The 22,691-nt window shown below is 47.3% G+C and overlaps 1 protein-coding gene across 1 annotated transcript in view; it reads right to left on the bottom strand.

Annotated features, from left to right (window-relative positions):
• The window catches only part of kalrna (kalirin RhoGEF kinase a), a 139,491-nt gene that overhangs the window by 96,636 nt on the left and 20,164 nt on the right, over positions 1-22,691 (bottom strand). Inside the window, exons 2-4 of the mRNA XM_033986554.2 lie at positions 6,991-7,065; positions 4,688-4,802; positions 190-382 (exon numbers count right to left, since the gene is read on the bottom strand). Coding sequence (XP_033842445.1) covers positions 190-382; positions 4,688-4,802; positions 6,991-7,065 — 383 coding nt within the window. The remainder of the gene's footprint in view (positions 1-189; positions 383-4,687; positions 4,803-6,990; positions 7,066-22,691) is intronic.

Raw genomic sequence — 22,691 nt, 5'->3', positions numbered from 1 at the left:
CACATTTAAATATTGAGCCAGGTCTAAATACAGGATTCTGTTTGAAGACGTCATGTTTATGATTTAGGTGATTTAGACTCAAGGTAACACTAATCATTACTCCAGCTGTCTCCAGAGCTAGTTTATTTAATTTAATTATTATTTTTATGTATTTATTTAAAATCAGAACTATTACTAAAGGCCACAAACCTCAAAAGAGAACTTGGCGCTCCCAAAGTTGGTCTTCTGCTTCTGCCAGAAGGTGTCAGGTTTGATGATGAGGGCGACGCAGATCTCTGCAGGAAACGCCTCCTGCAGCGTCTTCAGCAGAGGCTTGATCAGCTCCCACTTAGAGCCGCGCATGTCGATGATCACAGTGAAGCCACGTTTACACACGTCCTCACTGCAAAACACCACAGAAACAGAGTATAACGTACGTACGGACGCGCCAAGATACTCCAGCTCCAAATATCAGTGCAGCAGATACCCTCTTTGGACATGTACATCTATGTACTGGACATATATATTTATTTACATACAAATGTATTTACTGCTCATAATCGGCCCAGAAAGACTCAGAATGTTTGAACTTTATCAAAAAGTAACAGAACACCTTTGTTTAAGTTGTATGTTGTACTCAGATAAATCCTCTTTATGGTCATAATGTCGTGTACATCACTGTATTGATCCTGGATTAACTGTAGGCCTCAATGATCATAATGATTTTTCTCTTTTTGTAACAAAACTGATTAAAGTCACTGAAGACACGATTCGACTGAACTGAAATCAAATGAGTTGAAATGCCGCCTGCTGTTGGCACAGCTGCACAAACCTCCCACTGGAACATGTCCCCCACCAGCTCCCATGATGCACCAGGGCATAAAGATAACGAAACGACACAAAGGCCTTTGGAGAGGCCGCGTGTCCAGCTGCAGCTGATCCCAGAGCAGAAAAACGCTCTGTAATTACCTGCACCCTCCCGGATTCTATTAATATAAACGGAACATTGGCACACTCATTATAACCTGCCGCTGGGAAGAGCAAACGTCTCCATGGAAACAGCAGTTCGATTAGCGGGAGGCACCGGAGCAGGACCGAGGCCGTCTGGATAATGGACCTGATTTTGGGCCTGGTTCCTTCATCAGACTGAGACTCAGGTAAATCTATAAAGAGTCTGTGTGTGAAGACGAGCATTTAAAAATGAAAAGGAAACAATGTGAGACTTTCAGAGACTCAGGATGTGTTTAGGACGCTCAGGGTGAGGGCGAGGGCGAGGGTGAGGGTGAGGGCGAGGGTGAGGGCGAGGGTGAGGGTGAGGCTGAGGGCGAGGGCAAGGATGAGGGCGAGGGTGAGTGTGAGGGTGAGGATGAGGGCGAGGGTGAGTGTGAGGATGAGTGTAAGGGTGAGGATGAGTGTGAGGATGAGGATGAGGGTGAGGATGAGGGTGAGTGTGAGGATGAGGGTGAGGATGAGTGTGAGGATGAGTGTGAGGATGAGGGTGAGGATGAGGGTGAGGATGAGGGTGAGGATGAGGGTGAGTGTGAGGGTGAGTGTGAGGGTGAGGGCGAGGGTGAGGGTGAGTGTAAGGGTGAGGGTGAGGATGAGTGTGAGGAGGAGGGTGAGTGTGAGGGTAAGTGTGAGGATGAGGGTGAGTGTGAGGAGGAGGGTGAGAATGAGAGTGAGGGCGAGGATGAGGGTGAGGGCGAGTGTGAGGATGAGGGCGAGGATGAGGGTGAGGGCGAGGGTGAGTGTGAGGATGAGGGTGAGGATGAGTGTGAGGGCGAAGGTGAGGGTGAGGATGAGGGTGAGGATGAGGGTGAGTGTGAGGATGAGGGTGAGGAGGAGGGTGAGTGTGAGGAGGAGTGTGAGGATGAGGGTGAGGGTGAGTGTGAGGATGAGGGTGAGTGTGAGGATGAGGGTGAGTGTGAGGATGAGGGTGAGGAGGAGGGTGAGTGTGAGGAGGAGTGTGAGGATGAGGGTGAGTGTGAGGATGAGGGTGAGTGTGAGGATGAGGGTGAGGATGAGGGTGAGTGTGAGGATGAGGGTGAGGATGAGGGTGAGTGTGAGGATGAGTGTGAGGATGAGGGTGAGGATGAGGGTGAGGATGAGGGTGAGTGTGAGGGTGAGGGTGAGTGTAAGGGTGAGGGTGAGGATGAGTGTGAGGAGGAGGGTGAGTGTGAGGGTAAGTGTGAGGATGAGGGTGAGTGTGAGGAGGAGGGTGAGAATGAGAGTGAGGGCGAGGATGAGGGTGAGGGCGAGTGTGAGGATGAGGGCGAGGATGAGGGTGAGGGCGAGGGTGAGTGTGAGGATGAGGGTGAGTGTGAGGATGAGGGTGAGGATGAGTGTGAGGGCGAAGGTGAGGGTAAGGGTGAGTGTGAGGATGAGGGTGAGTGTGAGGATGAGGGTGAGGAGGAGGGTGAGTGTGAGGAGGAGTGTGAGGATGAGGGTGAGGGTGAGTGTGAGGATGAGGGTGAGTGTGAGGATGAGGGTGAGTGTGAGGATGAGGGTGAGGAGGAGGGTGAGTGTGAGGAGGAGTGTGAGGATGAGGGTGAGTGTGAGGATGAGGGTGAGTGTGAGGATGAGGGTGAGGATGAGGGTGAGTGTGAGGATGAGGGTGAGGATGAGGGTGAGTGTGAGTGTGAGGATGAGTGTGAGGATGAGGGTGAGGATGAGGGTGAGGATGAGGGTGAGTGTGAGGGTGAGGGTGAGTGTAAGGGTGAGGGTGAGGATGAGTGTGAGGAGGAGGGTGAGTGTGAGGGTAAGTGTGAGGATGAGGGTGAGTGTGAGGAGGAGGGTGAGAATGAGAGTGAGGGCGAGGATGAGGGTGAGGGCGAGTGTGAGGATGAGGGTGAGGGCGAGGGTGAGTGTGAGGATGAGGGTGAGTGTGAGGATGAGGGTGAGGATGAGTGTGAGGGCGAAGGTGAGGGTAAGGGTGAGTGTGAGGATGAGTGTGAGGATGAGGGTGAGTGTGAGGATGAGGGTGAGGGTGAGTGTGAGGAGGAGTGTGAGGATGAGGGTGAGGGTGAGTGTGAGGATGAGGGTGAGTGTGAGGATGAGGGTGAGTGTGAGGATGAGGGTGAGGAGGAGGGTGAGTGTGAGGAGGAGTGTGAGGATGAGGGTGAGTGTGAGGATGAGGGTGAGTGTGAGGATGAGGGTGAGGATGAGGGTGAGTGTGAGGATGAGGGTGAGGATGAGGGTGAGTGTGAGGATGAGTGTGAGGATGAGTGTGAGGATGAGGGTGAGGATGAGGGTGAGTGTGAGGGTGAGGGTGAGTGTAAGGGTGAGGGTGAGGATGAGTGTGAGGAGGAGGGTGAGTGTGAGGGTAAGTGTGAGGATGAGGGTGAGTGTGAGGAGGAGGGTGAGAATGAGAGTGAGGGCGAGGATGAGGGTGAGGGCGAGTGTGAGGATGAGGGCGAGGATGAGGGTGAGGGCGAGGGTGAGTGTGAGGATGAGGGTGAGTGTGAGGATGAGGGTGAGGATGAGTGTGAGGGCGAAGGTGAGGGTAAGGGTGAGTGTGAGGATGAGTGTGAGGATGAGGGTGAGTGTGAGGATGAGGGTGAGGAGGAGGGTGAGTGTGAGGAGGAGTGTGAGGATGAGGGTGAGTGTGAGGATGAGGGTGAGTGTGAGGATGAGGGTGAGTGTGAGGATGAGGGTGAGTGTGAGGATGAGTGTGAGGATGAGTGTGAGGATGAGTGTGAGGATGAGGGTGAGTGTAAGGATGAGGGTGAGTGTGAGGGTGAGGATGAGGGTGAGGATGAGGGTGAGTGTGAGGATGAGTGAGGATGAGTGTGAGGATGAGTATGAGGATGAGGGTGAGGATGAGGGTGAGTGTAAGGATGAGGGTGAGGATGAGGGTGAGTGTGAGGATGAGGGGTTCAGGCTTACACTTTCTGCTCTGATCCTCTGATGTTTTTGTTCCTTCTGTGATTCAGTGTTTTTCTGTTTAATGTGTTTGCTCAAACACAAACTTGTTTCACTTCTGTTTCTCATCGTCTGCTGAGGTTTGAGTGACACGTGGATCTGTCCAATCACAGTCAAGTGTGCCCTGTCAGCAGCTTTAGTGACGTCTTAAAGGACAATAAACACAAACATGTAACTGAATCATGAAACGGCCGATATGCGAGTCCACGTTTCACTGATTTAAACATGTTTAAAATGAACAGTGCCACTCTGAGCTTGACACAGCGCCCCCTACTGGCTCCATGCAACAAAGCACTGATGAAAAAGTGATTCTGAGGCATCGCTTTAAACCACTTTTATTTCACAGATTGCAGTTTGTTAGGATTTCAGAGTGAAATAAAATGTTTTGTGGAGCTGGTGTGGAGCGTCCTCACAGCGTCTCACACCGATCCATCAGTGTGAGGCGGCGGACAGAGGCTTTTAACACTGACGTAAACAGACTCGCCGCTGTCCACTGCACACACTGCACCTTTCATGCTGATGCTAATGAAACGCTGCGCCCCTCTGCTGCGGCGCCGGAGCAGAACGAGGCGTTTGATTTCACCATGTGGACAGCCCTGCAGCACTCCACACGCTCCGCGCCCGCACGAGTGTCATTCACAAAGAGTGTGGTCATCAGACACACGAGGGGTTAATATATGTGCGTCATGTGACTGCGGCGTGTACAAGGGGTTAATGTACGTGCGTCATGTGACTGCGGCGTGTACAAGGGGTTAATGTACGTGCGTCATATGACTGCGGCGTGTACCTGGGCACAGTGGACAGGTAGGTGACCAGACGCCTCAGGTCGTCGTGTTTTATTCGGTCGTGGTTACTTCTGGCAGGAAACGTCAGGATTGGTCCACCTCTTTTATCCCGACCACCTGGACACAGTGTGTTTAGTTTGAGCTCAGAACAGAAATACACAAATGTACGTACACAAATAACAACAGTAAAAGAGCACAGTTTATACACACACATTCACACATATACACACACACACACACCCCACACACGCAAACACACACACACACACATTCACTCAAAGCTCGGCGCGAGTACTTATTTATCTTCAGTTGTGAATAAAAGACAGAGCAGATCTATTTTATATAAGATTTTTTAAATATATTTAAGCCTAAAAAGACAAAAACACGTGACATGTTAAAGATTCTGATCATGGAGGACACACAGTTTTAAACTGAGCACAGACGTAAACACTGATCCCAGTTCAGCTCTGGGACGTTTGTCCATCAGATTTTTCTTCCTTTGATAAATCGACCAATGGCGTCGCAGTGATTTCTCATCTAGACCTGGTTTGGAACTCGGGGCTCGGGCTCCTCGGGGCTCCTCAGGCCTCCTCGGGGCTCCTCGGGGCTCCTCGGGGCTCGGGCTCCTCGGGCCTCCTCGGGGCTCCGGCTCCTCGGGGCTCCGGCTCCTCGGGGCTCCTCGGGGCTCCTCGGGGCTCCTCGGGGCTCGGGCTCCTCGGGGCTCGGGCTCCTCGGGCCTCCTCGGGGCTCCGGCTCCTCGGGGCTCCGGCTCCTCGGGGCTCCGGCTCCTCGGGGCTCCTCGGGGCTCCTCGGGGCTCCTCGGGGCTCGGGCTCCTCGGGGCTCGGGCTCCTCGGGCCTCCTTGGGGCTCCTCGGGGCTCGGGCTCCTCGGGCCTCCTCGGGGCTCGGGCTCCTTGGGGCTCGGGCTCCTCTGGGCTCGGGCTCCTCGGGGCTCCTCGGGGTCTCCTCGGGTCTCCTCGGGGCTCCTCTGGGCTCCTCGGGGTCTCCTCGGGGCTCCTCGGGGCTCGGGCTCCTCGGGCCTCCTCAGGGCTCCTCGGGGCTCCTCTGGGCTCCTCGGGGTCTCCTCGGGGCTCCTCGGGGTGGCCCTTTACACTGCACTAATCTCTTTTGCAGTGGCACTTTATGAAAATGGAAGTACAAGATGCTGAGCTGTGTAAACCGGAGACACGGGGCTTTGTCCAGATGTTTGAACGTCCAGGGTCATGGATCTGTTCAAATGTACATGAAATACTTTAAAAGAGAAGTACATGAAGCTGTGAGGCAAACGCATGTGTTTATTCTACAACCAGAAGGCGCACAGTTCAAGTCTAAGAACTTACTTTTATGAGAGAGACATAAAAGAGGAGAGTTTGTCACCTGATTGTCTCTGTGTATTTTAGAGCCATGCCCTGAATGTTCCACAGTGTGGCATTAAATGTATCTATCTTGCATTTATTCAGAGTGGGGTCGCCTCTCCACAGATCTGACTTGTAACTTGGCCTAGTGTCGTTATCTCGTCACACACAGACCTAGAGTTGTTTTGTTTCATTCACATGTTTAACACACAAACCTGCAGATTTAGGCTGAGTTCTTCTCTCAAAATGAAAACACTCTGTTCCACCTTGTGATGTCATCATGTGGTGATACAGGAAGTGCTCCAGTGTGTTTTTAAACTCCACACACCTTCACTAGAATCATTTGGATCATTTTAGTCCTCGACTTATCTCGACTGAACTAAAGGTAAAAGGAGCTGTTCACTTGAAAAGTACCACTTGATGACATCACAAGGTGGAACAGAGCATTTTACAAATAATAATAAAGAGTTTCAAAAGGTCAAACATTACTCAGGTCAGTGTTTGAGGAGGAAACAGCAGACAACAGAAAAGTTACACAATGCGCCTTTTATTTGTCTTTGCTGATGGACATCTTAACAAAGACTCTTCATTTTGGGGAAGTCGTCGTAAAATCCTCGTCTCTGGAGGTACAGTAGATGTAGTAGTTGCAGTAGATTGTAGTTTTCTCAGGTCACTTTATTCCAAGGACAAACTAACTTTTTTCTGACGATAACTTTCCCACGAGCAAAAAGACAAAACTCTAAATATAAACTCTAAAAATAAACCTGTGAACGAGCGCGTTTAGTCTCACACAAAGGGCCCAAACTCTACTTCAGGTGTTTGAGGTCAGTGTTTGTACTACAGACCCAGAGTCTGTCCCACTGTGGTCTCTTTGAATGGGACCTGTCCTCCTGACCACATTTGACCCCTGACCTCCTGACCCCATTAAAACCTCTGACCAAATGCACTCACCTGAGACAAAGGCCACTTTTTCCTTCAGGATGGGCAGAACATCAGACGCCTTTAGGGTTTCGGTCCGGAGAGAACCTGGAAAAACACAGAACAGTTTGTTTCAGGAGTGTTTCATTATCAGACCATTCGACCGGAGAAATGTGACTTTTGGAAACATTTAGGATCATGTTTTGAAGAAATGTACAAAAATAATATTTGAGCTGGGCATAAACGTCATAAATCGGTACATTTATGTGATGAAATCCCTTTAAACTAAAGCCACAGTTTGCCCCCTCCTGCAGTTCATCTGCTGCTGTCCTTCTGTTCCAAATCTCCATCTCACCAATATTCATGAACCAGACGCCCAACGGCCCAACGGCCCAACGGCCCAACGGCCCAACGGCCCGTCTCCCGCCGTGTGAGCGTCCACAACAACAAGACGCCCCACAGGCAAAATGCAACGTCAACAAGAATCTACAGCAGAATAAACTGTGCGTTTCATATTCATGCAACAACTGACCCATAAAAATACATGACACTAAAGGTGAAAGCTCCGTCTGCAAACGACATTTAGACAGGTCAATATTTATGAAATAAATAAATAAAAAACAAAGGAGAAACTGTAATAGTAAAGTGAAGTCATGTTGTAAAAATAAAAATATACAAATACACATATCTACAAGAAATAAAAAAGTCAAACATGTAAAAAAAAAACATCTGAGAATCATGAGCTGCACAAAGAACGAAAAAGAACCAAGAACGTTTCACTGGACAAGTAAATGATGCAAAACGATCTGATCGTACGACACGACCTATATCTGTGATGAACAATCAGAGGTAAACAGTCGGACGTGAACAGATGGACGTGAACAGTCTGACGTGAACAGACGGACGTGAACAGTCGGACGTGAACAGTCTGATGAAGAGCAGCACATCCCCGACAGGAGAATATACCGAGCTCTTTTACTTTGCTCTTGGCTCAGCTCAGACAGAAATGACTCAGAGGAATCGCTCTGCCAAACGCTGCGGTCCAGATTGTCTCCAGATTTCATTTTGACTTTCGAAGCTCGCAACAAATACTTCAATAAAAGTGTTTCAGTAAACCACACTGCAAAACAAATATATACAAATATACAAATATATACAAATATACAAATATATCTCTAACATCCAACGATTAGAATAAACAGAACTGAACGACAAACGGTTTAGACAGACGCTCCAGACGACTGGACGTGTTCTACAGATACAATGAGAGTCATAAAGCTAACGACAGTGTGCTAACTAACAATGTGCTAACGGCAGTGTGCTAACAGTGTACTAATGACAGTGTGCTAACGACAGTGTGCTAACAGTGTACTAATGACAGTGTGCTAACGACAGTGTGCTAACGGCAGTGTGCTAATGACAGAGTGCTAACGACAGTGTGCTAACGGCAGTGTGCTAATGACAGTGTGCTAACAACACTGTGCTAATGACAGTGTGCTAACAGTGTACTAATGACAGTGTGCTAACGACAGAGTGCTAACGGCAGTGTGCTAATGACAGAGTGCTAACGACAGTGTGCTAACGGCAGTGTGCTAATGACAGTGTGCTAACAACACTGTGCTAATGACAGTGTGCTAACAGTGTACTAATGACAGTGTGCTAACGACAGAGTGCTAACGGCAGTGTGCTAATGACAGAGTGCTAACAATGTGCTAATGACAGTGCTATCTAACAGTGTGCTAATGGCAGTGTGCTAATGACAGTGTGCTAACGGCAGTGTGCTAACTAACAGTGTGCTAACGACAGTGTGCTAACAACACTGTGCTAATGACAGTGTGCTAACAACACTGTGCTAATTAACAGTGTGCTAACTAACAGTGTGCTAACAGATTGTGTGCTAACGACAGTGTGCTAACAGATTGTGTGCTAACGACAGTGTGCTAACTAACAGTATGCTAACAGACTGTGTTCTTTTCGACACATTTTGAAGTAAAAATAGATCTTCAAGTTATTTTAAGTTTCTTTATCTTTCATTGTTGCTTGTGCCAAAGATTGAAACTGTAAAACGTCTCATTTAAATCAGCTGTTTCCTCATTTCCAAACTCATTTAAAACTCTTCTGGACAGAGCGGCGGTCGTCCGCGGCGGTCGTCCGCGGCGGTCGTCCGCGGCGGTCGTCCGCGGCGGTCGTCCGCGGCGGTCGTCCGCGGCGGTCGTCCGCGGCGGTCGTCCGCGGCGGTCCAGGGCCATCCCGGGACACGTCTGATGCAGTGACCCTGTGTCACTCAAACGTCCCACAGGCCTCAACAAAGGCACTAAACTGACCTTAGCTCCTGCTGTGAACACCGTCCACTTCAACAGCTCAATCTGAGAGAAATCAACACCCCACAGCGATATATTTATATGTTTTATAAATGAGAGTATTGTGAGGCCGAGATGGAACAGGAGAAGGAGACCGGGCCGTTTCTGAACAGTTCGGGGATTAAATATCTGTCTGGAAATGTGTTTCTTTGCATAGAAAACGGCCGATTTGTTGTTGTGGGAGTTGTAAGAATTGAAGGGAGTCGTCTGCTGCCAAAGTCATCATCTTGTGTCTTTGCTCTGACAGAAGTGTGAAGAAGTTTGGGAGAGATTTGTCCATTAACGTCGGCTGAAAAGAGCGTCGTCATTACAGCCAACGCAGGAAACTGTCAGTCAGAGCGCTCGGTTTCCCAGAATGCAGCGGTACGTGTAGTCCATATGTGGTTTAATGTTTAGGAACCCGCACATGAGCCAAGGTACTTATTTTGACTGCTGTAAAACCAAATGTTATACGATTTCACTTACACGGGCGGCTAGAGCACCTTCACGCTCGTTTTGGAGCCTGTAAATTCTTATTAGCAGTAAAGGCGCTACGCAGAGAGCTAACGGACAAAACAGGCCCGGTGTAACAGGAAGACAAACCTGAAGAGCTGCGGTCCGACGCTTTTTAAGGGAGAACACGTTTTTATGTTTTTGTTTTTGCATAAATCTTTGTTAATGGAGGATTTTTTAATTATGTTTTGAAAATGCTGAAGTGATATACCAAAAAAAACAAAAAAACTAAACATGATCTTTTCACTAAATCTTATACTGACCCATTGTTTAGTTTATTGAAGATGGAACTATAGGTTTATGTGGACAATATTAGTTTGCTCGACTGGGACATTTTTGATTATTTTGTGTCTATTTGATCAGATTTAAGCTTTAAAAGTTTGAATAAATAACTTGTCTGACTCATTACAGACCGAACTAACGACTGAAGTGTTTCATTCTGCTGTTTATTTACTGTTTTTTTTAACGATATTGTAGATTTATGGAAGTTTCTGTGGTTTAAATCTGCTCAAGTATCATAGCAACCAAAGAGCCAATCAGGAGCGAGGATGCTGAAGGTCACACTTTCAGACTTTCAGACTTCTGCATAGTCCATCACATGAATTTAACACGTTTAAAAATATTCCCCTTAAAAACCTGAGGAGGGCCAAGCTGTAAACTTCACACATGGAGCCTCAGTGGTCGAGTCTGTGGAGCGGACGCATCTCCCGCCATTTTAAGATCAGAGCTCAAACATTACACAATATTCTGTTATCGCTGCGCGGCCTGACAGGTTTAATACTTATATTCTATTATTACACTGGAAAACACATCAATTAACTAATAATAAAACATAAAATGACAGAACTGTTAAAAGTTTCTGGACCTGATTTTTCACAGTTTGGTCCAAAGTCGTCACCTTAAACAAACATCTGAACATCCTAATTATTCACCACAATGACTTTATAAGCTCGTTCCATAAACCAGAACGACTTTGAGCAAACGCCAACCCTCAAATCTCCAGTTTCACTCAAACGTCTTAAACACTGGAGCTGGTTTTCCTGTTTTAAACTCTGGTCTCATCCACAGCTGTGCTTATCACCGACGCTCACTTTTACAGGGCACAGCTTTTGACCCGGCAGCATGTGTTCCTCCCATCACCCTCAGACTCTACAGCAGCAAAACAGAAGCAGAACAGAAGCAGAACAGCAGCGAAACGGCAGCGAAACGGCAGCGAAACGGCAGCGCGACTGTGAAACGCACCAGACCAAACAACACGGGGACATAAACTTCACACTCAGGTCCACGTCAGGGAGAAAGTCTCTGTGTTTCTTTGGGTTTGTGACTGAGTGAGTGAGACGTCACCACAGCTTCAGCTCCAAATGAAGCTTACTGAGGCTAACCGTTATAGCGGCTAATCTGAAGCCAAGTTTCATATTCATGTTATTAATATCATAGCAACCAAAGAGCCAATCAGGAGTGAGGCTGTTGAGGGTAACGCCCCTTTCCGCCTGCACCGCTGGTTTAGCGGTCAGTTAAACCTGTTGCTAACGCTAGCAGGAGCGACCTCGAGGAAAGCAGGTCCTGATTTGTCTCTGAAAGATCAAACTATATATATTTTTTGTGGTCAATATTCATCATGTTACTTTTTTCTTTGCTTTACTGGGACATTTAAGATGTAACAGTCTGAATAAATAACTTGTCTGACTCATTCCAGACTCAAACTTACGACTAAAGTGTTTCATTCTGCTGCTTATTTCTTGCAGCTCATGAGTTTGAACAATATTGTAGATTTATAATAGTTTTTGTGGTTTAAATCTGCTCTAGTATCATAGCAACCAAAGAGCCAATCCAGAGCGAGGGTGTTGAATGTAACGCCTGTTCCTGCCCGCACTGCTGGTTTAGCAACGCTGTCAATCAAACCTGTTGCTAACGCTAACAGGAGCGACTTCGAGGAAAGAAGGACCTGATTTGTCTGTTATTAATGTTCAGATCTTGATTTACAGACACAATAGTGAAATAAAAACCCCAGGATCATGTAGAGGGTTAATACGAACATTTAAGACCAGAATGAGTCTGAAGCAGCAGAGACAGAGAGAGGACAGAGAGGACAGAGGGGATACAGAGAGAGGACAGAGAGGACAGAGAGAGGACAGAGGGGACACAGAGAGAGGACACAGTTTTCTGGAACGCGGCGTAGCAGGTTAGCTACGTCCATTTATAAAAACAGTCTATGGTTTGAACACTACAGCGTAAACTCACCACAAACTCGTTTTCTTTACTTTTTCTTGTAAGTTTAATTGTGGGGAAATGAGTTTCTTCTTCTGGTGTAACTCGAATAAATGAAGAGGAAACACAAAGGAAACAGTTGCTAATGGAGGCGAAAGAAAAGGAGTCTCCAGGCAACTACAGAAACAGCGGCGAGTTACTGCAGCGGCGTTTTAGACCCAAACACAATAAACGGCTAATAACCATGAACGAGCCACTGCACCAAACGCTCCTCCTCTGGATCCATTTACACGCAAAAACACAACGCGTCTCCAGACAAACCTGCGACTCGTGTGATGATCAGAACCTCCAGGACACGTCCACATCGAGTTTGAGATAAATGTCAGGAATCCTCCAGACCAGACTTAACCGATCGAGCATGTCCTTTTGTGTTCTAACGTCAAACATAAAAAGACAGAACGAGCCACTGTCAAGTTTGATCTACGACAAATGGAGCAAAATGTGGCTCAAATGAGTTGTTGGTTTAGCGCGTTGAGCAGACCCACATGTTTTCATTCTAAAGTGTGTCTCCAGGGGGCGCTCAAACCAGACGACCAGCTCTGGAACAGTGAGACCAGGATGTACAATTATGATACAATATGATACACTCGATGGAAACTTTTGTACAAGCGATATGCTAAATACTGAATGTTACACAGTATGGCATTGAGCCGTGTCCATCTCCAAGGAGACAAACAGGTGAAGTCAGATCTGTGGAGAGGCAGAACCGCTCACAGTAAGAAGACACGTTTTTCAGGATATTTCAAAGTAATACAAATATTTGTAACTTGGCTCTCGATGTCGGTCAGAGGATGGAATCTACATGGACACAAGCACATGGACCACCAGAAAAGTTACATAATGGACCTTTTTATGCCTGAAGAAGCCGCAGTGTAATATTTAAATATGAGCAAATAAATCTGGACACAGACTTTTCAAGAACTTTAAGATTTGTTTTCAAATGTAAAGTTATAAATAAAATGCATTATTATTATTGAGGTGTGTTAGCATGTGGTGTGTTAGCGTGTGGTGTGTTAGCGTGTGGTGTGCTAGCGTGTGGTGTGGTAGCGTGTGGTGTGTTAGTGTGATGTGTGTTAGTGTGTGTTGTGGTAGCGGGGTGTGTGTTAGCGTGTGGTGTGTTAGTGTGTGGTGTGTTAGCGTGTGGTGTGCTAGCGTGTGGTGAGCTAGCGTGGTGTGTGTTAGCGTGTGGTGTGCTAGCGTGTGGTGTGCTAGCGTGTAGTGTGTTTAAATCATGTACGCATGTGGTGCGTGCATGATTGTGTGAGATTGATTTTACAGCTGCCTTTTCTTCTGACAAAGAAGTAAGTTGAAGTCAGCAGTGAGTCCATAAGAGCCAAAACCTGCCGCCAAGTGACCGTTACCACTTCCTCCTCCGCGCCGCCCCCCACTGGACGTGTGAAGAGTTGCACATTTTCATGTATCTGTTTGTGAAGAGATTCCAAATGTGTTGGACCAATAAAACCTGTCGTTGAAATGCCTCCATGTTTAAGTTCTGTCCATGTTTAAAGGTTATTAAGTAACTTTTACGCTGTGTGGTCTGCCACCTGCTTTTGCCTGGAATGTCCTGAAGTATGGCATTAAACTGATCTCTGAAGTCAAGCAGATCACTGCTCAAAAAAGACCTGAGAAAGACACACTGTCACTGTGAGCAAACATCTGTAACTGAACCAATTTAAGGATGGGTTGGGTTAGCAAACATGTTAGCAAACATGTTAGCAAACACGTTAGCAAACACGTTAGCAAACATGTGTACGGCGCTTAAAGTGCAGCATGAGACTTTAAAAACATTAAACCCATAAACAAACAGACAAACCAGACGACTCTGACATAAACACGATACAGAGATTAAAGCTAAAATATTAAAGTGCTGGATCAAAGTGCAAATAACTGCATTTGAGAAGAAGCTGTTGGCATCGCGACAAGACTCACATTTAATGATATACTGTGGAACTTTACAGCCAAAGCAATAAGTTCAGCTTTAAAAAACACTGGCCATAAGTTAGTGAAGGTGACACTGAGGAAGAGCAGACGCCAACGGACGTCAGCAGACGTCAGCGGGGTCAGAAGACGTCAGCGGGGTCAGAAGACGTCAGCGGGGTCAGAAGACGTCAGCGGGGTCAGAAGACGTCAGCGGGGTCAGCAGACCCAGTACAGCTGTATAAAATCACGGCTGGAGTGAGGCTGCTGTGGCCTTTTTACTGATAAGAAAAGCTACGGCCAAAACCAAAACATGAGGGAGACGCTGGACCCTGCACTTATTTCACTACAGTGTGAAGATTTATCCAGATATGAACATTAATAACAGATGAATCAGGTCCTTCTTCCCCTGAGTTTGCCTCCACTAGTGTTAGCAACAGGTTTGATTGACAGCGTTGCTAAGCGCTCGCTCCCTGTTAAACCAGTGGTGTGGGCGGAAAGAGGCGTTACCTTCAACAGCCTCTGCATGTGCGACTTCATGTGTAGTTTTAGCTTCATGTTTAGCTTCACACTTGTGCCGTGTGTGGAGGTCAGTCTTCTTCACGCGTGTGCCGTGTGTGGAGGTCAGTCTTCTTCATGCGTGTGCAGTGTGTGGAGGTCAGTGTTCTTCACGCGTGTGCAGTGTGTGGAGGTCAGTCTTCTTCACACGTGTGCCGTGTGTGGAGGTCAGTCTTCTTGATGCGTGTGCCGTGTGGTCAGTCTGTTCCATTCAGACACAAAGCAGCAGGTGATGTGGTCAAACAGCTGCTGTGACCTGAGCCCAACACGAACGAAACGAAGAAACAAGAACAGCCTCCGTCAGACTCAGCTGCTCCAGGAAACGAGCAAATGACACAGAGGTTTAAGTTTCTAAAACAAACACGATCTCGATTTAAAACCTCAGAGGAATAAAAGAGGAAACGATAAGAACAATAAGAAAACTTCATAAAACTAACATTACAGACACATTTGAAAAGGGTTTGAGACTCAAAACACTGAACTTCCACCGTCAAACTATTATGTGGCTTCACTCAAAACTTCTGGATCAAACTGGATCAGCTGAGCCCAGAGCTCAGGTCCAGAGCGTCAAGTCCAGCTCCAGGATCAGGGAGCGCGCGGGTACGAGGGAACGTCACTCTGTTTTCAAGCAGCTCCTGGAACGCTCCGGAGGAAACATGCTTCTGATTTCAAAGAGTTTAATGGCCCCTGCTTCGGTTTCCCTGCAGAGCAAACCACATCCATCACTCTGCTCCTCCTCTCACACTAAAGTGGAGCTTGTAACGTTAAGAGCCGACGTCAGACTCGAGATGCTCACAGACACTCACTCCGTCTCCAAAACAGTATAAAAGTATAAAAGTGCATGAATGAAACATACGAATGAAACTATGGACATTTGACAGGTCAAAATAATCACTCGTTCAGTGTTTTTGAGTCAGCGCTCTGCTTCAGTCTCAGGTCCAGACTTTCTAAACGTTCTGGTTTACGGCAGAGTATCGTCATCCTGATCCTCACATTTCAGCTCGATTTTCACACAAATAAAAATGCTCCATATAAACGAGCGCTGAAGGATTCACCATAGACAAATATGAACCAACACTGTTAAAGTCCCATAGTTTCATCCACTAACAAACAATGGTCTACAGTCCAACAGCCAATCAGGACGCACGACACAATGGTCTACAGTCCAACAGCCAATCAGGACGCACGACACAATGGTCTACAGTCCAACAGCCAATCAGGACGCACGACACAATGGTCTACAGTCCAACAGCCAATCAGGACGCACGACACAATGGTCTACAGTCCAACAGCCAATCAGGACGCACGACACAATGGTCTACAGTCCAACAGCCAATCAGGACGCACGACACAATGGTCTACAGTCCAACAGCCAATCAGGACGCACGACACAATGGTCTACAGTCCAACAGCCAATCAGGACGCACGACACAATGGTCTACAGTCCAACAGCCAATCAGGACGCACGACACAATGGTCTACAGTCCAACAGCCAATCAGGAATATTAATATCAATCATTATCTGTTTACTCTGTCATTATTCTGACGGCTCTAGAGCGACGCGACCTCATAACGGAGACGTTTACATATATCGAGACAGAACGACCCAAAAGCCCCTGGCCGATGAGCAATGAGTCCCAGGACTGCTCCAGGTGAGACCAGAGTCAGACCAGAGTCAGACCAGAGTCAGACCAGAGTCAGACCAGAGTCAGACCAGAGTCAGACCAGAGTCAGACCAGAGTCAGACCAGAGTCCAGCGTCACAGAGAAACTAACAAAAAACCCCAAGGTCCAGCGGAACAATGAGCTTTTCCTCCTGTGGAACGTCAAGGCCTCACACACACACACACATATATATATATACACACTCACTCACACACACACACACTGACCCTGAGCAGCCAAACAGAGTCCATCCATCACCCGTTGACATCATCATTCAACACCAGCCAATCACATCGCGGCTTCATTTTAGGGTGCTGACATCATCCTCGTGGCGTTCCAGCCGCGTGGAGAGATGCCATCTGGAGGACGCTGACTCAGCAGAGCGGGCACGCGGGGGCACGCTGGCACGGGACCGGCTCCGAGGAACAAGCCCACACCAAACAGATTCAGGGGCGTGAACGAGGAACGGTCTGAGGTTCAGCCAAACGCACAGGGTTTGGACAACAGGTCTGTGTTTGTGTTCAGTATTAAAATATGTTTTTATTTGTTTAATGACACAAAATCGTGTTCAGTCGTTACAGGGAAAAGGAAAAAAATGTGATTAACTCTAAGCAAATAGAGTCCAAAGTGTCCCACAGGGTCAATAACTGTAGATGTTTATAGAAATGGACAAAGCTAACCTGCTAGCGCCGCGTTACAAACAGGAAGTGATCATGGGCGCACTTAAAGTAACGCAACATATGAACATTAATAACAGACAAATCAGGTCCTTCTTTCCCCGAGGTCACTTCTGCTAGCGTTAGCAACAGGTTTGATTGACAGGTGCTAAACAGCGGTGCGGGTGGGAAGAGGCGTTACCTTCAACAGCCTCGCTCCTGATTGGCTCTTTGGTTGCTATGATACTCACGGTCGAATTCGAAACATGGAAGTGTGCAGCTTTTTCAGCCCCGATCCAATATTTTAGCTTTAACTATCTGATGATACCAGAGACTGATAACATTTATTTCTTTAAAACAAAATAAAAAAAGACATAACTGATCTAAATGTTAATAAAGTAACAATAGAACAACTTTGTATTAATAAAAGTTCAAACATTATGAGACTTTCAGGACCGACTACGACCAGTGAAACATCGACCCGGATATCGACTGAACCCATATTTGAGTATATTTCAGTATCTGCGCCGATATCAGGTCCCAGATCCCAGTGTGATATCGGTGCGTCCTCAGTTGGTTCAGTTAAACTTGTGCACATGGAGGAAGAACAGTTCAGATAAAAGCACCAGATGTGTTTAACGCAACAGCAACTGGCAAAAGAACGACTAAAACAACTACACAACACTGTTCTCAAACTAATGTTTAAAGTGTCATTTCTGCCTTTTTCAGCCTCGTACATTTTGAAAGTGTCTCAAACGGCGACTCCACAACACGACAGAACCCAGAGCCGTAACTACAGGAAGAATTATGACCTGGACTGCACTGGAATACTGTTTTCACTTTGAAATACGGCTCAAAAACACCTACAACCTTTTACAGTCCATATCCGCGCCAAGGAAACGCTCGATAAACGTCTTTTTTACAAACTACATCTGTAAAGTGGATTGTGGACGGTCGACACGGCCAAAGACGATGTTCATATGTGACGATAAACAGAGGAACTGTGTGGTCTTTGGATCATAAAGCGCTTCTATCTCTCAGCTCTGAAGCACAAATCCTTGACCTAATTTCCCCAGCGAGTCCCCCTCTCACACTTGAACATGACCAGGCGCCGGGTCAAAGGTCACGAGGACGCTGGAGCTGCCTCGCTCAAGAAAAGACAGAGCAGAGGAAGCAAATGTTCAAACATGGAACACGTGTGGAGCTATCAGATAAAACGCTCTGAGTGAGACTGGATCAACTTTCAGTCTCCAGACGGCAGCTGCACAGAGGAAAAAGTGAGACGAGCAGCGAGCGGTCACGCCTGGAATGTGTGTGTAAGAGTGTGTAAGGAGTGTGTGTGTGAAAAAGTGAGACGAGCAGCGAGCGGTCACGCCTGGAATGTGTGTGTAAGAGTGTGTAAGGAGTGTGTGTGTGAAAAAGTGAGACGAGCAGCGAGCGGTCACGCCTGGAATGTGTGTGTAAGAGTGTGTGAGGTGTGTGTGTGTGAAAAAGTGAGACGAGCAGTGAGCGGTCACGCCTGGAATGTGTGTGTAAGAGTGTGTGAGGAGTGTGTGAGGAGTGTGTGTGTGAAAAAGTGAGACGAGCAGCGAGCGGTCACGCCTGGAATGTGTGTGTAAGAGTGTGTAAGGAGTGTGTGTGTGAAAAAGTGAGACGAGCAGCGAGCGGTCACGCCTGGAATGTGTGTGTAAGAGTGTGTAAGGAGTGTGTGTGTGAAAAAGTGAGACGAGCAGCGAGCGGTCACGCCTGGAATGTGTGTGTAAGAGTGTGTGAGGTGTGTGTGTGTGAAAAAGTGAGACGAGCAGCGAGCGGTCACGCCTGGAATGTGTGTGTAAGAGTGTGTGAGGTGTGTGTGTGTGAAAAAGTGAGACGAGCAGTGAGCGGTCACGCCTGGAATGTGTGTGTAAGAGTGTGTAAGGAGTGTGTGTGTGAAAAAGTGAGACGAGCAGCGAGCGGTCACGCCTGGAATGTGTGTGTAAGAGTGTGTAAGGAGTGTGTGTGTGAAAAAGTGAGACGAGCAGTGAGCGGTCACGCCTGGAATGTGTGTGTAAGAGTGTGTGAGGAGTGTGTGAGGAGTGTGTGTGTGAAAAAGTGAGACGAGCAGCGAGCGGTCACGCGTGGAATGTGTGTGTAAGAGTGTGTAAGAGTGTGTGTGTGAAAAAGTGAGACGAGCAGCGAGCGGTCACGCGTGGAATGTGTGTGTAAGAGTGTGTGAGGAGTGTGTGAGGAGTGTGTGTGTGAAAAAGTGAGACGAGCAGTGAGCGGTCACGCCTGGAATGTGTGTGTAAGAGTGTGTGAGGAATGTGTGAGGAGTGTGTGTGTGAAAAAGTGAGACGAGCAGCGAGCGGTCACGCCTGGAATGTGTGTGTAAGAGTGTGTGAGGAGTGTGTGAGGAGTGTGTGTGTGAAAAAGTGAGACGAGCAGTGAGCGGTCACGCCTGGAATGTGTGTGTAAGAGTGTGTGAGGAATGTGTGAGGAGTGTGTGTGTGAAAAAGTGAGACGAGCAGCGAGCGGTCACGCCTGGAATGTGTGTGTAAGAGTGTGTGAGGAGTGTGTGTGTGAAAAAGTGAGACGAGCAGTGAGCGGTCACGCCTGGAATGTGTGTGTAAGAGTGTGTGAGGAGTGTGTAAGGAGTGTGTGTGTGAAAAAGTGAGACGAGCAGCGAGCGGTCACGCCTGGAATGTGTGTGTAAGAGTGTGTGAGGAGTGTGTGTGTGTGTGGAATAGACCTTACCGGGAAGGCTGAGGAGTGTGATTCCCCTGTAATTGGAACACACCCTCCGGTCCCCCTTCTTATACAGAGGGACCACCCCGGTCTGCCATTCCACAGGTACTGTCCCCGACCGCCACGCGATGTTGCAGAGACGTGTCAGCCAAGACCCACAACATCCAGAGACTTGAGGTACTCGGGACGGATCTCGTCCATCCCTGGAGCCACCGAGGAGCTTTAACCACCTCAGTGACTTCAGCCAGGGTGATGGGCGAGTCCGCCTCTGGGTCCCCAGTTTCTGCTTCCTCCTCGGAAGACGTGACAGTGGGATTGAGGAGATCCTCAAAGTATTCCTTCCACCGCCCGACAACATCCCCAGTCGAAGTCAGCAGCTCCACCCGCTCTGTAAACAGTGTTGGTGAAGCACTGCTTCCCCCTCCTGAGGCGTCGGACGGTTTGCCAGAATCTCTTTGAGGCCGTCCGATAGTCCTCCTCCAGGGCCTGCCTGAACCGGGCCCTGTGGGGACAGGCGTGGCCACCAGGCGTTTGCTGTTGAACTGTTGACTCCAGGTGGGGCCCCAGTGCTGGTCCAGGAGACGTATTTGACCTTGTTATTCCTCGTGAAAGGCTTTTGAATCGCTCTGGTTTTGACCCGTCCCTCTGGACCCTACCGGGGCCATGAAGCCCCCGACAGCTCCCAGGTCCCTCCTTGAGCCTCCACCTCCATGTGGAGCAGGAGTTTGAGCTCCTGAATGATCCGGAGCATTTTCAGCATTTATTTACTAAATCTACCAAAACATCTGCACCAAAATCACAGGCTTAAAAAAAAAATCATCCAATTAAAATCTGCAGTGGAAATGAGAAAAATAAAGACTGTACTGTATGTCCACACACACACACACCCGCATACACACACACACACACACACTATAGAGACACACACACACTACAGACACACACACGCACACCAGACACACCCCCACACACACCCCAGACACACACACACACACACACACTACAGACACACGCACACACACATCCACATCTCTAGGGCCAATGCTAACTAGAGGCACTACTTTAGACAAACATTTGAGCAGAATTTTGTTTTTCTGTTTTTATCTGTGTATTTTTGTTTAAACTATGAACGTGTAAAAAATAAACCTCAGCCTTTTCAGCAGGTCTCACACAATCAGAAAAATACTTTTACTTTTCAGTCCAGTTCAAAAATGTAGTGAAGTAAAAGTACAAATACTGCTCTCAAATGTGCTCAAGTAAAAGTAAAAAGTACACACTGTAAAATGTACTTGAGTAAAGTACAGATAGTGTGTTTCCTTTGTCACTCTGCAGGTTTAAACCCACATCATGTCTCTGGAGATAAAATGTGGATTTAATCCTGTGATAATGTTTAAAATATGAAATAATCTGCAAACATCAGTGTGTCTGTGTGAACCACGACTGCAGCTGTGTGTCACTTTAAAGACTTTTATTGTTTTATTTCACGTTGTTTTATGACTTTAAGACAAACGTGAGACTGATACGCTCCTTAATAAAAACAGCATTTGTGATGAATTCTCTCTAAATCCTCCAGATCTGCTGAACGTTCAGGAGGAAATGTGCCATAAATCTGGAGTCTGCTGCGATCTCTGTGAGCCTCTGACATCGGGGAGAATTCAGGGATTTACCCTCAACAAAAGTCAAACAAGACAATAAAGACGGGGCCGTGAGCCGGACGGGCCAGACTGAGCTCAGGGAGGGCATCTGGATGAAAACAACTGATGTGTTTTTATACGTCTTAATACTGTACGTACCTTTTACCTTTACATAAAAGAACACACAGCTTTTTTAGAATGTTTACACAGGATTAAAATACAGTTTGAAATAAAGTGTCACTTAAACCATTTCTCCAGAATAAAATTACTGCAGAGTTCAATGTCGTCACTCCCCCCGCCGAGTTTAACCCGTGACATAAGGTACAGGATGAGTTTGAAAAGCACCTGACTGCACAGACACACGGGGCTTTGACTGGACATAATTTGACCCGTTTCTTCCTCAAACAGAAGCTCCTTGTTGACTCTGTCTATAATGTTTACTATCCCCCGGACAACAGGAGAACACACATGTAAGGGCATAGAGGCTTCAACGTCACCAAAACACTCATTTTGTAAGAATAAAGTACATGAAAGTTATATAAATATTTGGGTACTAGTGGGCGTTTTGCACTGGATTTATCAGAAATGTGGGAAAACACTGAAAAAGGCCTGGACAAAGTGGGATTAGAGCGGCGCATTTGAACTAAAGAGTATTTTGGAGACGTGTTAACTGTGCAAATCAGAAGAGCTGTGTTCAGATCAATCCACAAAATGAACTCCAAAAGGTCAAACATCGACCCCTCAGACATCACAGGACGTCCTCACTGTCCATGGATCACACACTGAAAACACGTCCTCATATGTGGGTTTGGTCATGTGTCTGTTTGCGTGAGCGCTCATTATGTTCAGGTCCTCCAAACGCCTTCGTTAGTTTTATAAGTCCAACAAAAACTCTTCAGTGTCGAGTCAAGTTCAAGTCTTTTTTCTGTAGCACATTTAAAACGACTCCATCTGAGCAAAGTGCTTCACATCAGTCACAAAACAGATAACAGCACACACAGGAGCAGAACAAACACCTGTACTGTGTTAAATACCAGGGAGAAGAGGGTTTCAGTCTAGTCTTAAACTGCATTAAACACATAGACTGTTTATATAAATGGACGTGGCTAATCTGCTAGCCGCCGCCGCCGCCGCGTCCCAAACAGTTCTCTTCACAAGAATTTGAGCAAAAACTACTGCATCTGAAGGTCCCCTCAACAAAATATACCATATACTAATCATAGAAAAATGCAACTAAATATTAAAAAGTAAATAATGTTTTTGCGTGAGTCCCCACACCCCACAGTCCTCTCTCTGTCCCCTCTGTCCTCTCTCTGTCCTCTCCTCTGTCCTCTCCTCTGTCCTCTCCTCTGTCCTCTCCTCTGTCCTCTCCTCTGTCCTCTCCTCTGTCCTCTCCTCTGTCCTCTCCTCTGTCCTCTCTGTCCTCTCTGTCCTCTCTCTGTCCTTTCTCTGTCTCTGCTG

This window comes from Periophthalmus magnuspinnatus, chromosome 21 (genome assembly GCF_009829125.3).
Source record: "Periophthalmus magnuspinnatus isolate fPerMag1 chromosome 21, fPerMag1.2.pri, whole genome shotgun sequence".
Taxonomy (NCBI): Eukaryota; Metazoa; Chordata; class Actinopteri; order Gobiiformes; family Gobiidae; genus Periophthalmus; species Periophthalmus magnuspinnatus.
Note: the sequence above shows the minus strand (reverse complement) of the source record. Positions and strands in the feature narration are given on the sequence as shown.